Source organism: Oryzias latipes, chromosome 5 (assembly GCF_002234675.1).
Source record: "Oryzias latipes chromosome 5, ASM223467v1".
NCBI classification, from domain to species: domain Eukaryota; kingdom Metazoa; phylum Chordata; class Actinopteri; order Beloniformes; family Adrianichthyidae; genus Oryzias; species Oryzias latipes.
The window spans coordinates 25,321,136-25,338,024 of record NC_019863.2 but is presented as its reverse complement, the minus strand read 5'-3'; the positions used below and the strand labels follow the sequence as shown (position 1 = coordinate 25,338,024).

Below are 16,889 nucleotides of genomic sequence, written 5' to 3'. Positions count from 1 at the left end.
ATTGAAGACTCGCACAAACAAGTTTGTAAAAATAGCAAAGAAGAAGCTTTATTGAGAGCGGAGCAGCAAAGTGGGACACACAAGTAGAACAATGATCAGAGACCCAACAGGGCTCTGGCCTCCTGACTCTGAGCCTGAAGAGTCTCACTGGCGTAACGCTGCAGCAGCTCCATCTTTTTCCTCCTTACCAGAGCTTCCTCCACCTGGGGCAGAAACAAATGTTATGGATGTAGACCATCATATTCTTATGCAACAGCAATATAAAACCCCATTGGAAGTTCCTTACTCTGATGGAGTGAATGATTAAAAAAAAAGAAAAAAGTATGGTACTCTTAGTTATAATTCAATCTTTTGCTTCTCAATCAGCAGCCTTTCACTCTCACCCAATCGGCAAATCAGCCAATCAGATGAATGATAACCAAAAAAAGAGCTTGTGTTCTTCACCCAACACGAAGGAGATGACAAAATAGTGAATGATACCCGGAATACAGGAAGTGATTTATTTTATTACAACTACAAAAAAAATAAAGAGATTTTCTTAGGTTCAGGAAATTCTGATGTATCCACGTATCTCTTGTTCGAACTGTTTAACAGTTCGATTGATAGCGTGAGGTGTGGACTTCCAACACGCTCACTCCTAATTGGCGAGAGTGGTTGCCATAGAAACATTGATTCATACGGGCTCACTACTGGCTACTACAGTCTGCCTCCAACAAGATCCGTATCCTGAAAAAAATGGCGACTGACTTTTCACTGGAGCTGAAAGTAAGCCATTTTTATGGGTGACATCACACTCACTAGATCCAGTCATGCATAGTCAGTGGACCTGACTGGAAGCTACAGGGGCTCCACTCTTCATCGCTCCACAACAGAACCACACGCATGAAACCTCACCTCCTTTTGAGATGGGACTGGAACATGGGCAAAAAACGTGACTCCGCCCTCCTCTTCCTCCAGTTCATCCCGATTCTCATCATCATCGGGCTGTGAAGAGACAAATCAAGCACACCCTGAACAGAATGCTCAGATACAACACACCGCAGGTTTGACTGGGTGAGGTCAGCTGTACAGCAGCTGGTTGGATGAGTCAAGTAGATGAAGGTCACCTCTTGGTTTTGGACACTGTAAATGCTCTCTTCTTCCTCCTCTTGTGCCGGTTTCTCTCCAGGCAGATGGGTCTCCTTCTCCGCTTTCCACTTCTGAACTGCCTCCATCACAGCTGTACACAAACGCACACTGTGTCAGTCACCCCTCTACATGCTGGTCCACAAGTCCAGACCATCGTTTGCAGCAGATCTACCTTGTTTTTCGTACTGCACCTCCAGAGGAAGCAGCACGCCGTCGTCTTCATCCCTGTAGCCGTAGTACTCTGCATCCACGTCCTTCATCAGCTCTCCCCTCGTCTTCCTCTGCTCCGGAGCAGCTGTGGGTCACGTAACAGTCATGCAGCAACCATCATGACAGGTTCCTGGTAAACAGGAAGTAGCAAGGATACTTACGCTCCTTCTCGAACAGCTCTCTGACTCCAGGCAGGTCTCGGGCTGCTCCAAAGTATTTGTAGCCGCGGTTACCTGGAACCTCTTTGCCCTCGTGGTCCAGCATCCTCGGTCCAAAGCGCTGGAACACAAACACAATCAACGTTTCCATCTTCCTGGTTCGGACCGGAGCAGCCAGCCGCAGACGGGACTGGTTACCCTGTAGTCGGGCCCTCCAAGCTCTTTGATCCGATATTCCCAGTGGCCCTTCTCTCTCAGCAGTTTGTTGATCTCATCATTCAGATCCCGAATCTTGAACTCCCCAAGACCGGCTGGAACACAGTAAGTCTTAAGTACAGGCAAACGGATCAGAGACAACCTCAGCCTAGTTCTAAACTCACCGTTCTGGATTTGAGCCACTTTCTTGGAGATCTCACTGATTATCTGGAGCCATTAAGGAGAACACAGTCAGAACATCTGCTTGATTCTTCGACCAGAACCTGTCTGAGAACAACAATGGTACCTGGCGTCGCCATTTTTCTGCCTTTGGTAGTTCACTACATTCTGATGCCAGGAAAGGCCTCCGCTCCTGGAGGCAGACAGACAGACAGGCGGAGTAGAGTGAGACACTGACTGAGACATGAGCCACAGACAGAACCAGCAGAAACTAACCTTAACCTTCCCCTCCTCCAGCTGAGCCTGCCGGAAGCGGGCCAGCGCCGTCCTGAAAGACACAGCAAGGCCATCAGAACCACTGTGGCAACAGAACCCGTGAGTTAGAGGTTCTGAACTGCTTCCACGTAGCAATACTTACATGGCCTTCTCGGCGTTCCTCGCCTGAAACAGAGAAACATGATTAGAACCCACCAGAACCAGCGTCATCTCCGAACCACCGAAATCCAGGCTCAGTCCAATAGCAGTGGCCCGCGCGCACCACACATAGGCAGTTCGGCATTTTGAAACCGAATGTTCTGCTGATGGTTTTCTGCGCGGCTGCCGGACTGATCCTCTACCAAGTCGAAAAGCTGACAAAAGCGATCCAAATCTCACCATCTTTGTTGATTTCCCTGCTTCTCAAAACAACCTGCACGCGCCACACTAACAGGAAACGCATCATCTATAGTTCTGTGTTCCGGTTTAAAACAATTTCATTACTGCCACCTAGCGGAGGAAATATTTACTGCGTCAAAAATAACTAAACGTGTAGAGATGATTTGTGCAAAAACACGCCCAAATAGTCTTCAATGGCATTTTTGTTCATTTGAATCTAACTTTGGAATATTAAACATTTAAGATTTTATTACCTAATGCATAGGTCAATCTAAAAATTGTAATAAAATTATGCCTTGTAGCTACAAATAAAATTAAAATGCAAACATTACATTTTTTAATGAATTAAAACAATCAGCATTTATAAAGTATTTTTAAAAATTAAATACAATAATTTATCCACATTTTGTTACCTCAAATAACGTTTTTTTTTGTAATAACAAAATCATGCGAAAATGCTTTGAGGTGAAAAATTTTATGTTTGCACATTTTGTCATCCCAAATTATTTTTTACAGTTAAAAATTAGAGACTGACTGACTGACTGACTGACTGACTGACTGACTGACTGACTGACTGACTGACTGACTGACTGACTGACTGACTGACTCACTTACTCACTTACTCACTTACTCACTTACTCACTTACTTACTTACTTACTTACTTACTTACTTTAATAATCTCCCAAAGGAGAAATTCAGGTGTCCGGTAGCAAAACACACAACCACACACAACAAACAAGTAGTTCACAAAATAATATCAGTTCATCAATTGTACATAAGTCTTAAATACACTCAAATATTATTTGAAAAATGTTTTTTATAAAAAAAAAAAAAAGCAAAAGTAAAACAAGTTTCAATTAAATATTCTATTTCAATTTTATTTCCCTCTTTTTTATTTTGTATTAATTTTACAAACAAATTTAAGGCCCTTTTCAATATTTTTAATTCACACTTTTTATTAGCTTGACATGTAACTTGAAAAAATCTGTTTTCTTTTAGATTTATTTCTTCTAGATGGTATTTTTCTCAAAGTCTAACTAATTTGAATAAACACTTATTTTCTAATCAATTCAACTATGCTGTCTTGTTGACTGTTTTCTTTTACTGGAGACAGAGGACAATAGATCTTATTTCTAATGTGAAAAAATAGCGATATTTAAGGATCTAAAGGGGTGTTCTGGAGAGTATGTCATTAATTCTCAGCCTTTAATAAGTATGCGCTGTCTAATGCCCACGTGGTTGCATAGAGTACTGCAGATTTGAGTACAACTCTGTGCTGAATCCTCAGATTAATTTTTTTTCTTTTTTCAGGTCCTGCCATTCTTATTTTTGTACAGGCATAAGCTACCTGCCTGCTTTTTAAGGGCTTGTAGTAAAAGTTTCATGTGATAGTAAAAGGGTGTTGGGTTTAGGTAGGAGAAACATTTTGTTTTTTTGCCGTTTACACCTTTGTATAGTTTCTGATGAGGAATTAGAATTAGTTTATTCCAAAACAAACAAAAACTAAAGACAAACAAAAGAAATATCTATTTATTCATAAATATGTATATATTTTTTAATTGCAACTTATAACATTACAAAAACATGAGACAAAGTTGAGTCAAATTTGAACAACAAGATGCACTGCAACATTAAACATATCCTAATAAATTAGTTCCCAAATATTTACAACCTTCAGCTTCATTTGAGTGTGAGCTGACTTCTCTGCAAATCCAGTTTGGGAAGAACTGCAGTCGTGGATCCTGACTGCTGGGAACGCTTGGTCGACTTCTGCATGTCTGCTTCTGTTCGGCCGTGTTCTTGAGGTCTTGAGTTCTTGGACCACTTTAACCAGGCCAGTTCATTTCTGTAGTCCTTGACTTGAGTCCTTATCAAAAGCAGCTCCTTTCGCAGCTGGTTGTTTTCAGTTATCATGGCAGCCTTTTCCTGCAGAGATTAGACTCGATGAGAACTGAGAAACGTTTAACAAACTTTTCATGCAGTTCTTATATAACTGCATGTAAAACTTGCCTGTTATTTATTTTAGGAACTCAAACCTTGGGTTCTTGCAAACAGTGTAGATATTTTTTTAGAGAAAGCTTAAGAACCATCTCTTTAACTTTGTTTTTATTTTATTACTTAGTTTACTTACTTATTTTACTCACTTACTTTACGAATTTTTTTTACAAACTTCGCTTACTTTACATCTATTAGCGTTCACACCGATCACCTGTTTCCGTGCTCAGCTTGATATCCAATGTTAACTCCATTGGTTAAAGATGGGGGGGTTCTATTATTTTTATTTACCGTAATATACTTGTATATTATTTCTTCTGGTGTACAACACTATGCTACCAGGTATGAAAAGTGCTATATAATAAAAAGGTTGATTTGATACCAAGGATCTATCAGAGGTTTTGGGCTTAAATAACCTCCATGATGGTTTCCAGCAGCATTACTGAAGCTTCACATGAAACACAGTAAAAAAGCCGACCTGCTGTGGATGCATTATTTCAAATAGTTTTTTTGGAGCATTGCTGAAAAGCCCTTGTTATGTTTCTACATCAGAGATGTTAGTGTATCGCTCTCTGAGGCCGTGCATCATCATGTGTCCTTCACCTTCTTCATCCTCTCATAGACTTTGTTGTGTTCTGCATCAGAGTTGTCCAGCTTCATCTTCAGGCTGTCGACGGTCTTTTCCAACTGATCTCGCTGGACGGTGAGTGTCATCTGAACATCATCTTCATCCTCCTCCTCCTCAACATCCTCGCTGTCCCTCTCCACCTTGAACAAACATGTGTGTGTGTGTGTGTGTGTGATATACACCTTTAATAAAGAGATAAAGAGAACTCTGTCTTGGGAGCATAGACTGTTTCCAGTTGTAAAAGCAGCTCTTAGTCAACTCTTGTTGAAGAACACTCACACTTCCAGGCTCTGGGACGTGGTGCGCGTACAGGATCTTTATGCTCTCTTTCAGTTTTCTGGGCTCCTGGATGTAGCCAACGCAGGTGTGGAGGTCTGAGCGGATCCGCGTCAGACGCAGCTCTAAATTCTTCACCTAAACACAAGTAATAATGTCGAAAAAAGGGTCAAGTAGGTCAAGTTTCAGTGTGAGTCAAATCTCAGTCCATTCACCTTGTTTTATTTATTCATTGGATTCAAGACGTTTTTCTTCTTCTACGTAGATGGATGTTTATAATCAGAAATTACACAAGATTTGCGGTAAAAACCAAAACACACGTGTAAACTTCGCTCACTTTCTGCAGATTCTTGAAAATCTCTTTGTCTTTGGCCTTTAGTTTGAGCCTCAGGTCAGAGTTGGAGAGCTTCAGCTGACTGCTGCTCTTATCCATCTGCTGCAGGTCATCCTTCAGCTATTGACCAGGAGAATTAACTCATTATTGTTTGTCTATAACATCTGTGTTTTCATAATTATACATCTCAGTTACACACCTCCACTCCTCCATCTCCACGGTTTTATCAACATTTCCTTCTCTGTCCACAGTCAATTTGAGTGGACAAAAGAAGTAAATGAAAGTTTCTGCACACTCAATAACGTGTTTACTTCTGCAGGTATCGTGTTGTTACTACAATCAATAATGGAGGTCCATGCTTTGGATCGTGGAGTAAAAGCCCAAAGATCAACTGAAGAAAACAAGATTCCCTCAAGCAGACAAAGTCCATGGAGAGGAACCACAAACGTAAAGATCACAAGCTGCTCCTCATGAAGTTGGTTTTGGAACGTAGTAGACATTGGAAAGAGGATGAACTTTGATAAAGATCAGACTCAGATCCTCCTGCCCTTGAGTTTGTTCTTCTTATCCACATTTCTTTATGTTGCCCTTAAGGCACACACAAAAAATGAAGGTCTAAAGTTTAACTAGATTCTAACTTTCCATCACCCAGTCTTGACAATAAACTATTTGTTTCATCTACAATCAGGTCCAAGGTTTTAAAATTAAGTTTAAAGGTCTGTTAGATCCACCTATTCAACTGCCAATCAAAACACACAACCATGATTAAATTAACCATGGTATTTTGTGTAAAATCTGACCCTCAGCTCATCTGTCATTTCATTTTGGAGGAAGACAGACTGGTGGCTTCCTCACTGCTGCTCAAACTCACCGTCGTGATCATCTCCCTCTGCTCCTTGATCTCCTCTTTCTGTGTCTCGGTTTGCTTTCTAAACTCGTTTAACTGGAACTCATAGATGAACTTCAATTTCTCCAGTTGTTGGATCTTTCCCTTCAGGTCGGAGATTGTGATGTCCTGCACAAACACAATCATTTGTAACTCAAAGTTCTCGAGGTGAAACTACGCTGTTCTTATGCATACTCGAAAATGTTTCACTTCCTGGTGCAATGCATGCTCACATGCAACAGTGTCTTCGTGTTTCACAAGGTTAAAGGATCTTAATTATTTGTTCCTGGATGATGAAGGTCTGGTGTCTGTTGATCTAAAAGAACATGAGCAGTACAGCAGGACTGTGACCCAGGAAGAAATATTTAGTGTCTGTGACAGATTTACTGAAAGTTCAAGAGTTTTTGTCTTTTCATTTAGAAATGAGCATTCAGAATATAGTTTAAAAGGTTGTGCTTTAGATTCCTCAGTGAACGGCCTTGGTTGATCTTCCTGGAGCGGGAGGGGGGACTTTTATCACACACAGCTACTGATGCCTTTACATCTAAGCTCAGTGAAATATTCTAATTGTAAATGTTTAAGTTACACGGAAGTTGGAAAGCTTCTCATTCCATATGGTTTACCTTGTTCTCAATTGTCTGTTTGTGTCCAAAAATCTGCATGTTCAGCTCCTGTATGTCACCCTCCAGTGCCGTGATCAAGTCCCGCAGGCTCTGCCGCTCCTGCTGCAGCTTGTGCGTGTCAGCAGACTGATCCCTGACCTGTGCCTGCAGACATCTAATCTGATATAACAACCAGAGGAGAAATGATCAGACAGGACTTGAGGTGTGAGTACAGAAAATGTAAGGATGGATCCAAACTTCCAAATTCAGGATGCTTAAATTCAGAACATGAGATCTTCAGAAACGTTACCTCATGTTTCACGTCGTCAGTTTTCCCTTTCAGGTTTAAGTTGATCTCTTTCTCAGACTGAAGCTTCTTCTCATATTTGATTTGGACAGCATTAAGCTTTAACTCCTCATCCTCCTCCATCTGCTTTATGACCTCATTGAGAACACTGATCTTCAACTGAGCCTCTTGCTGAGACTAAAAGAAAGAACAAAAAAGAACATGAATGTTTTTTTTTTCTGTTGGATGCAAACGTCCACTCTTCTGTCTGACCTGAGCAAGAAGCTGTGTCTTCTCCTGCAGCTTTGCCTCATACATGTGTGTGGCCTCCTCAAGAGCCTGGACTTTGCTCTGCTCTGCAGACCTCAGCTGTTTTTTATGGTCCTCCTCCGTTTTCTTAAGTTTTTCCTGAAGATCCTGGAACTTCTCATGCTCCAAAATCAGCTTCTGGTTGAAGCTTCGCTCTATGAAAGATTGAAAATGAAAAAGAACTCCACTGCTATATGACGTCTTTTCAAAATAAATAACCCAGTTGTGTGTTTTCTCACCTAAATCCTTCAGCTGTTTTACATGTTTCTTGGCGAGTTCTGCAGAATTCTTCTCACTCTCACGCTTACATGTCTCTACCTCCACAGTCATGACCTGTGATTGCAGAAGAGGCAATTTACCCCTCAGAATATGACACAAACATGATCTAGAAGTTACTCCTGAGGAAAAACAGTTGATAAGTTGAAGAAATGTTACATCCCTTATCATATGAACAAAGCACGATTCCTTGAAAATTCACTTAAATTCATGAAAACCTTTTTATGTCTGAATCCAAATCTTTATAGAGCAAATAATATCCTCCCGAGAGGGGAAGGGTCCTTATTAAGATCTTGATTAACAAGCTATCATTTAGTTTAGTTTTAATCAAAGCTTGATATCTGTGCAGTCAGTACACAATACGTCTATTTATTTAAAGTTGAGCCGTCACCATCAGACTGAAGCCTTGAGGGCTGCCTTGATGGAGCGAGTCCAGAAGGTGGCATTGTGTGTTTCAAGTAAGAGTTCTGTACAGTCTCTTTTATGGGTCTCACCCTAAGTGTTTGTGGTATGCTGTTAATGCACAATTAGAACACAGCCACTAAGTAGAACTCTGATGCCCACAGAACATCTTCTATAGGAGAATCTGTGCTGTTGCTGCAGTAACACTGGACTGTTCATTGAGTAAGTCTACATGGGCGATGGAGAAAAACCTGCTGTGTTGTTTTCAGAGACTTGATTTCTTGTTGAAACTTTTCAGAAAGTTCCTTGATCTTTTCGTTGTAGTTCACGTCCTTCAGGCGGAGTCGGTACTCGTGCTCCATCTGAAGCTCCTCCAGACGCATCTTCAGCGCCATCATGCTCTGGTTCTGAAACAGATGATGAAGGACATCATAGAGGAAGTAGGTGCTGATGGTTATAATAAACTATGAACTGTTCTATTAAATATAGTTTGTCGATTTTTCCAACATCATGAATGAGAAACATTTTTGCAGATGCTTCAACCTCCTTTCACAACGGAGGGACTTATGGGGCACTTTGATGGAAACCAATTCTATTCAATTCAATTCAATTCAATTTTATTTTTATAGCCCAAATTCACAACAACAGTCGTCTCGATGGGCTTCGTTTCGGTAATTGAAAACCACAAATAAATCAATCACTTAAACTCAAAAATGGTGAGATATTTTAGTTTAGAACAAAAGTTTACACGTCTTTGCTGCAGAAGTAAACAGCGCCTTATGAAAACTGTTGATTGAACCAAAGTGCTTTCTAGAGACTTAATGGCTTAAAAACCTCTAAAATATATACACAGTATATCTTTAAATAGTCTGATGACAGAACAACAAAGAAAACATAAAATAAATTAGAACAAGGAATGTAACAATTCTGTTAAACATCATTTTAGACTTATGAGTCGGAAGTTTTGATTAAAAACAGACAGATCTGTGATCAAGTACAACTTGGTAGGCAGAGGATTCTAACCCTTTGGACCGGCTATAGGAAAAGTCCGCTTGGTCTGTTCAATGTAAAAGTTCAGAAAAAACACCAGGTACCTTATAATCTAAAATTAAAAGTTTATATTAACTCTTAAAAAACTGAAAGGCTGTGAAGGGATTGTGACACAAGAGTGTTGTTGTTTTGTCTGCATCCAAGCAAATGCATCTTCTGTACCGATTGTACCGAAGATCCATATTCCAAACCTGCTTAAACCCCTTGTGGGGTCAGGGGTTGCTGGAGCCTATACCGGCTATTTCTGGTCAAAAGCGAGGTACACCCTGCCTAGACAGGTCGCCAGTCCGATACAGACTCTTTGTTATGTTCATCTATACTTATTCACAATGTTAATGGGGATCATGTGTGAATTTTTGTTTTAAATATAACAAAAAAATTACAGAGAAAAATTGCAGTGATATGTACAAACCCTCATCATCATGTTTGTGAAATAAACTAAAGATCAGCTCGGTTCAAATGAATGCAGTTTGATTCCTTGTAACTTAAGGAGAACCCAAGTATAATGGATTCTTTATAGGACTTTCAAAATGACTAGCATCACAATTCAAATGATAAAAAAAAATGTTTTTTTGTTTTTCACATTTTGTGGGTGTTTCTCATAATACCTTCTCCTCTAACTCTAACTTGGTGACCAGGATCTCCTCAGCGTGAACAACCTGCCTGTTGCTTTTCAGACCGCGACCGTCTTTATCAATAATCTTGGAGACCAGCAGACAGTTGTCCTCGGCCACGCTCAGCAGGAACTGGTCGTCATACGTAATCACCATCTGAGTAAAGTCATGGACAAATGAGACGGCTGTTCTGACTGAGGCTTCATCGGGCTCAGCGTTTCCACTCACCTTGGTGATGGCACCAGAATGAGCCCGCTGCTGGAACCAGTCCCTCTGGCTGGGTAGCGGGTACTTGATGGCTCTGATGGCTCCACTGGAGGTCCCAGTGAAGACGACTCTGCCAGAGTGAGACACTGCAATAGCAGTGTGAGCATCTTGATCAGCTGGAACCACCCTCAGAACCTGCAGACCAAGCAGAAAAGGCTCCTGCAACAAAACTTTTAATCATCGAAACTCCTTGACGCTTAAATTTATTTCCAACGATGAAAAAAAAACAAAAAAACTATGTTTTTGCTTTCATCAAGATGCTAATTTAAGATAAATTTGGATCAGAAGTGGTTTGATGTATATTTGCATCAATTGGTGTCAAGACTTACACATAGTCATGAGCCTAAAAAGCAGATAAAGATACCAGCAATTTCAGCATTCAATCATTTTGTCTTATTAAAGAAAACTTTAAATGCTGCAAACAAGAGCAGTTTTTTTACAAACTGCTAAGCCATCATCTAAAAATCCTACGTCTTACAGCCCTCAGATCTTCAGATGCTTTTCTAGTCATGCAGAGGTTTGAATTGGAGAAGACAACAATGCCAATAAATAGGAACATCTTAAAAGTCTTGTAACCGTCAGATCTCAACTAACATGAAAAAATCCTTTAAGAATCTTATGTTCCGACATGACCATTTGAGTGTGCTGAGCCCACTGACCTGACCATCCTGAACCTCCTTCAAGGTCAGGTCAGAGCCCACAGCCAAGGCACTTTTGTAGTCCAAGGAGAAGGCCACGCCTGTGAAGCTGCAGGATTCCAGGACACTCTCTGACTCCCGCTTCCCAGTCTGAGTGTTCCACTCATACACTGCTCCGTCCATCCCACAGGACACCAGGCGGCTGTCGTCCACACTCCACTCGATGCTGCGCACCTGACAGACATGATTAAACACATTCAAGCTGCTGCATGTCGAAAAACAATCAGCTCTGAGAACGCCTCTGCTCACCTTCCCACTGTGGCCTTTTAAATTTAAAACATTTTCACAGGAGATAAAGGAGTAGACATGGATCATGTTCCCACTGACCGCTGCAAACATGTGACCGCCGTGGCTGAAAGCACACTGCACACATGGACCAGAAGATGCACAGTGTTTCAGCAATCTGCAGCATGCATGTGCAGAACACACAGCACACACCTCTCTGCAGCTGCGAACTGTGAACTCCTGAAAGACACGGATGTCGTCAACAAGCAGGTTCATTAGCCGGAGTTTGTCTGAAAAGCCCACCAGGACGAAGAAGCCAGTGGGGTGCAATGCAACGCTGTGAGCCTCCTCCTGGAACTGCTTGTACAGATCTAACTCTCTGTAGAAAAGAGGGGAATTCTATCAGTATGAAGTCTTGGACTTGATAGCAAAGTTAATAAATGTATCACAAGAAGAAACTTGTGATACAGCTGAAACTTTTACTTTGTCTCGTAGTTCCAGATGTGGACTGAGCGGTCTAGAGAGCACGTGGCCACCAGGGGCTTCCGGAAGCAGATGGACAAACCGGTGATGGGGCTGGAATGGAAGGGCTGGCAGACAAAGTCAAAGTGCAGCTTCTGCTCCTAAAGACAAACACACGTTTGCATAAAGGGATTTTCAGGGATTAGCTGCAGATCAGTTTTCACAATGGTGACCCCTGACAGATAGCCGGGCATCTTGGCAACACCCACAGCTGTGGCTCTGACAGTGTTAGACCTGAGGTCAGACATATTCTCTTCCAGATCTCCTGTATCTCTGACATGATCTGACTGGCTGTGGGTTTTGGGGTTTTCCAGGCCTGCAGAGGGTGGTAGACAGGAGTGGATGTATTTTAAAGGGTCCACATGCTTGTCCTGCAGTTCCCTTGGAGCTTATGCGACCACCTGGGAGCTCATGAGAATGGAACATACGATTGTCGTGCGTGTGGTAAGTCTATTGTGAAGTATTTGTACTAATAATGTAAATTACAAACACTAATGACATATGGGTGATGCTGTCGCACGGTGCCCTAAGGTTGCACTCCAGTCATCGGTAAGGTGTATATGTGCCCGTAGAATGCCTGTAAGACGCCAAAACACAAACTACACCAACTACTCTCTGATTTTCTAATTTCTAACGGTCAGGCTGTGCACAAGGGGTGCAAAATGGACTTATCACCTGAACAGCACAAACGGGTCCCTTGCAGAGTGCACAGGGTTTGGCAGGAGTTGAAAATATGTACAAAACACCTGCGACTCCCTACTTCACCCTTACTTACCCATGAGTGTTGTAAAAAAATATCAATGAACATTTTTGCTCTACAGGTTCACTGAGCAGTTTACGGTCTTAACATCTTGTGCAGGTCACTTGTGTGCCCTGTACATTTTTCTCCCGCAAATGGCCCACATCTACCCGTAAAGGCAGTTGTGTGCATTAAAAAATATTTTCCGTCTGGCTGTTCTGAACGTCACCTTACATGTTTACTTGTGTCCCTGCTTCACACTTGATTCACAATAACCTGATTCAGCTCTTCACCCCCTATGAGGCTTCTCAGTGAGCCACAGTCCTTTGAATCTGTTTGCTTACATTATCTCCCATAAATCAGTGGTTCAAGTCTGGTTGGGATGTCAACAGAGACGAGCTTCGAAGCAGTTTTTTTAAGGAAAAGTGAAGCAATGAATCCCTGTCACAGCAGCACCTTGTTCATGTCTGCAGAAGAAACATTAACGCTGAACAGCTGTCCTCGAGTGGTGCTGATGGCCAGGGTCTCCTCTGCTGGGCTCATGCACATGCTCTGAATCTCCTGGCCATCTGCTAGAGTCAGCTGATCACCTTGTGGATCTGGGGGGATCTGGCAAAAACAGGTAGCCTGCATGAACGGAGAACATCCAGTGAAGCGGATGCTGTCATTTAAAGGCAGTGTGTTTACTTGAATCTCCCTGCTTCTCCTGTAACTATCCTGCTCCATCTTCTCAAACAAGCAGGCTGTGCCAGGACCTGTGCTGCACACAAAGCCCTTGGAGTAGGAGAAGACAGCCGTGATGGGACACGCAGAAAGGCTTTCAACTACTTCAGCTTCCTTGAGCCTCATCACTTTCACCTGCCTGAGCAACAAAGACATGAAATCAGGAAAAACTCGGGTCAGCGCTGGACTAAACTCTGAAGCTCTGAGTCACCGGTCAGCTTGGCTCTGCCCCTCTTTGGACATCATCCTGATCTCCTTGCGGATGTCCCCACTCTCGGACACCAGCAGCCTGCCGGTGTCTGTCCCAGCAATCAGCCGGTCTTCTGGCACCCATGCATGGCACAGGAAGTTGAAGTTCTCCACTCTTGCTGTGCTGGTCTGCTTTAAGACCCCCTCTGAGAGTCGAAGGAGCTTAAAGACGCCACTGCCACTCACACACAGCTGTGTGCTGTTGTGTGGGCTGAAGCTCACCTGAGGAGATGCAACAGCGTATTAAGAACTCTCGCATGTGGACACAGAAGGGGCTGAATAAGAACCCACCTGATTAACAGGATTACTGGACGTTGTGGTCTTCACAGATGCCAGAACTTTGTTTTTCTCCCAGAGCCAGAAGACCAGCATCCACTCCGGGGCCCCTGTTTGCCCAATCAGGTACTTGGAATCATGGGAGAAAGCTATGCACACAAACTCCTGAGCGTGGATGTCCCCGGCACTCAAAACCTTCTTCTTCCTCCCCTGCTCGTGCTGCAGGTCAAACACTGTAATGCAGGCGCTCTCCCCGCACTCTGACACGGCCAGGAAGCGGTGGCTGGCACTGACGGCTAGAGCTCGCACACTCCGACTCTTCTCAGAACCTGTGGAGATGAAAGGTCAAGAGGAAGGGAGACATAAATCCATTCTATTCTTACTGGGATGCTCACAGAGACCAATCGGCCGGCGTACACTAGAGCAAGAGTGACCCTAGGATACAAGTTAAACAGCTTAAAAAGCAGCATTCACTATGAAGAAGAAGGATAAAAGCTAAGATCAAGACAGCATGGAGGGAAAATACAGAAACTGGATGTTATGAAGAACTTTTCCAAGAGACCACTTGGAACCACTTAAAATTGGTATTTTTCTGACTCAGTGTCATAGTTGAAGAGATTTTTACAAAAAAACAGGAGGATAAACAAAATGTTCCCCATTAAACCAGGCACGGTGTACGACCAGGGAAGCAAATAAACAAATGGTACTCAATCAAAGCAAATATTTAGAACACTAACATTTAGCCTACATTTGGAATTAATCTTTAAATTTAACATTTTCATTCCAATTTTACATTTCATTTATGTTTGTTTTATTTTTTTAATCATTATTTAGATATCGCCTTTGAATTTGGATTAGAAATCCCATTTACAGTTATGGTCAGGTAAAATTGTTAAAGTTTAAAATTTAGATTGATATTTATGACAGAGAACTATGGGCAAAATATATTACAATATAGTTGTAAAATTATGAGAGAAAAGTCAATATTTTATGAGAATAAACTTATACAATTGTTAAAAAGGTCAACAATTTAAGAATACAATTGTTAATCAATGATTCAGAAATTTTACAAGAAAAACGTCAGGCTTTTTTTTTAATAAAGAAATGTTATTTATAGCTTTTAAACTGTTTCAAAAAATACCAAAAGAGGGAACGACTTTCCATTATAAAAAATTACGACTTTTTAAATTCTGTATTTAAAATAAAATTTTATTATCGTTGAATTTTGATGATTGATTGATTTGTCACAGATACTAAACAAATAAAATGTTCAGACATATTTATTTCTCTTAAATGCGGTGAAGTTTTTTAAAGCCATACCGGGAAAGAAGCGCTGGAATCTCTGGACGGTGTTCAGACACACGCAGCTACTTCCGGTGGCGTACACGAGCGTGTGCTCGTCGATGAAGTTCAGGTTGTTGCTCACACCTGTCCGCAGCCCCAAAATGAAGTGAGCCTGGGCCGAAATGGAGGACATGTTCAGCGGCTGTGGTATTTGCTTTGAAAACGAGTCTGAAAACGAGCGGAAAAGAAAAGGGCAAGAAACCAAAACACCACTGATCCTGAACGTGCGCGAAGAGAGTCTTGTTACCAAGGCAACCAAAAACTGCAAAGTTAGGCACGCCTCCTGTGGGCGCGGATAACATAAAAAAACATTTTAATGTATTTTAATATTTAAAAATAGTACACAGTAAATGTTCTGTAAAACATTTAGTTAAACTTTAACAATAAATAAAAAATTAACAATCAGACAAATAATTTGCTATTCCTTGAAAGGGGCGTGTCATACCTGAAGAATTTATTAGTTTGATGTTTATAGTTTTAAATCTTTTGTGGGATAAGAATTAGTGTTACATATATAACCTAGGATATATTTAATCATAATTCACTTTCAGAGGATGTAGAAACACTCTGAAGATTCAATCAGCTTCAATAGCTTCCCTTAGCAAAAAGTAGTCTAGTGCAACATCTATCCCCATCTATCCATGTATCTATCTATCCATCCATCTATCTATCCATCCATCTATATATGTATATAATTAACTTAGATGTTTCAATTTTGTTTCAAGAAGTGTTCCGTATAAAGGCCTAAACTTCCATGGTCTATCGACTTGCTTTTCTAACTCAAGTATATTTAACAAAATAAACTTCAAGTGAACTACTTGTTGCTAGGGGTTGGGGTATTGGCTGAACGTTTGTCTCATTCTGATTCTTTGTGGTCCCATATCTGGAGATCTATTTTTATTACCTTTGTAAAAACTGAAATTCAAACCACATATAATTTTGACATGATTAAATGACAGATTAAGTTATACCCAAGTTTCATCAACAGGCCCTGGTATAATTGAAGAAAACTGATGATATGGCCAAACTGCTGATCTGTACTTGGAAAAATGAAATACGGTTTAAAGAACATTCTAAATCTATAAAAATTGGATAATTTCCGCTAAAATAAAAAACACCAATTCAAGATTCTCCAACAGACTTATTCAGTAACACAGTTCCTTATAGAATAAAATCTGAATTTGAATTAAGTTGATTTTTTAAGTTATTTAAAAACAAAACAAAATGTAATATGTTATCCAGTTATTATGACTATTACCTGTAAATTTTATGTTTTTAAATAGATTATTTCATTGGGTTTTCAAGCAAACCAGAACAATTTCTCATAAAGTATTCATGTAAAAGTATACCGTAGAAGCCTTTTTTGTATTGCATTGTTTGAAATAACTTTATTTTTTAAGATAGTCACTCGTGCTGTGGGTAAAAGATCCAAAAGAGGAAAAGGGCTTTAAAAAAGGGAGAGATGTTGATGGAGAGTCACATCCCATCTGTGGGAGGTAACTAATGAACAGCTCTGTGGTTTCTCTAATTTAAAAGAAAGCCAGGATCTGTTCTGATCAATACTCCCCTCATTCATTCAGCTGCTCTCCTTTGCTAAAAAAAAAGCCACTGTAATTATTTACTTATGTTTTCTGTCCATAACGGATGTTCAAGAGATTTTTG

The 16,889-nt window shown here is 40.9% G+C and overlaps 2 protein-coding genes across 2 annotated transcripts; both read right to left on the bottom strand.

Annotated features, from left to right (window-relative positions):
• Window positions 1-22: 22 nt before the first annotated feature.
• On the bottom strand, window positions 23-2,618 carry isy1 (ISY1 splicing factor homolog). Its single transcript, XM_004069066.4, has 11 exons — window positions 2,526-2,618; window positions 2,290-2,312; window positions 2,148-2,199; window positions 1,999-2,064; window positions 1,877-1,919; window positions 1,695-1,807; window positions 1,500-1,617; window positions 1,301-1,423; window positions 1,107-1,219; window positions 895-984; window positions 23-203 (listed from the first exon to the last, which is right to left on the bottom strand). The coding sequence occupies exons 1-11, from the start codon at window positions 2,526-2,528 to the stop codon at window positions 96-98; spliced, it is 852 nt and encodes a 283-aa protein (XP_004069114.1). The 5' UTR covers window positions 2,529-2,618; the 3' UTR covers window positions 23-95.
• Window positions 2,619-4,041: 1,423 nt separating this feature from the next.
• On the bottom strand, window positions 4,042-15,489 carry cfap57 (cilia and flagella associated protein 57). Its single transcript, XM_011475625.3, has 21 exons — window positions 15,204-15,489; window positions 13,899-14,212; window positions 13,570-13,829; window positions 13,323-13,497; window positions 13,092-13,244; window positions 11,858-11,997; window positions 11,588-11,753; window positions 11,399-11,512; window positions 11,111-11,323; window positions 10,413-10,586; window positions 10,179-10,340; window positions 8,772-8,927; window positions 8,082-8,175; window positions 7,807-7,997; window positions 7,558-7,731; window positions 7,269-7,427; window positions 6,631-6,774; window positions 5,763-5,879; window positions 5,429-5,563; window positions 5,125-5,289; window positions 4,042-4,452 (listed from the first exon to the last, which is right to left on the bottom strand). The coding sequence occupies exons 1-21, from the start codon at window positions 15,358-15,360 to the stop codon at window positions 4,207-4,209; spliced, it is 3,609 nt and encodes a 1,202-aa protein (XP_011473927.1). The 5' UTR covers window positions 15,361-15,489; the 3' UTR covers window positions 4,042-4,206.
• Between the last annotated feature and the right edge of the window lie 1,400 nt (window positions 15,490-16,889).

What these genes read in the sequence shown, in the direction of transcription:
- isy1 (XM_004069066.4), bottom strand. An exon ending in AGGAACGCCGAGAAGGCCAT is followed by an intron (nt 2,200 to 2,289) that starts GTAAGTATTGCT and finishes TGTGTCTTTCAG; the next exon opens with GACGGCGCTGGCCCGCTTCC. An exon ending in TGGAGGAGGGGAAGGTTAAG is followed by an intron (nt 2,065 to 2,147) that starts GTTAGTTTCTGC and finishes GTCTGCCTCCAG; the next exon opens with GAGCGGAGGCCTTTCCTGGC.
- cfap57 (XM_011475625.3), bottom strand. Translation starts at nt 15,360, where the DNA reads ATGTCCTCCATTTCGGCCCAGGCTCACTTCATTTTGGGGCTGCGGACA. An exon ending in CCAGTAATCCTGTTAATCAG is followed by an intron (nt 13,830 to 13,898) that starts GTGGGTTCTTAT and finishes GCATCTCCTCAG; the next exon opens with GTGAGCTTCAGCCCACACAA. An exon ending in ATCTGGAACTACGAGACAAA is followed by an intron (nt 11,754 to 11,857) that starts GTAAAAGTTTCA and finishes TCTTTTCTACAG; the next exon opens with AGAGTTAGATCTGTACAAGC.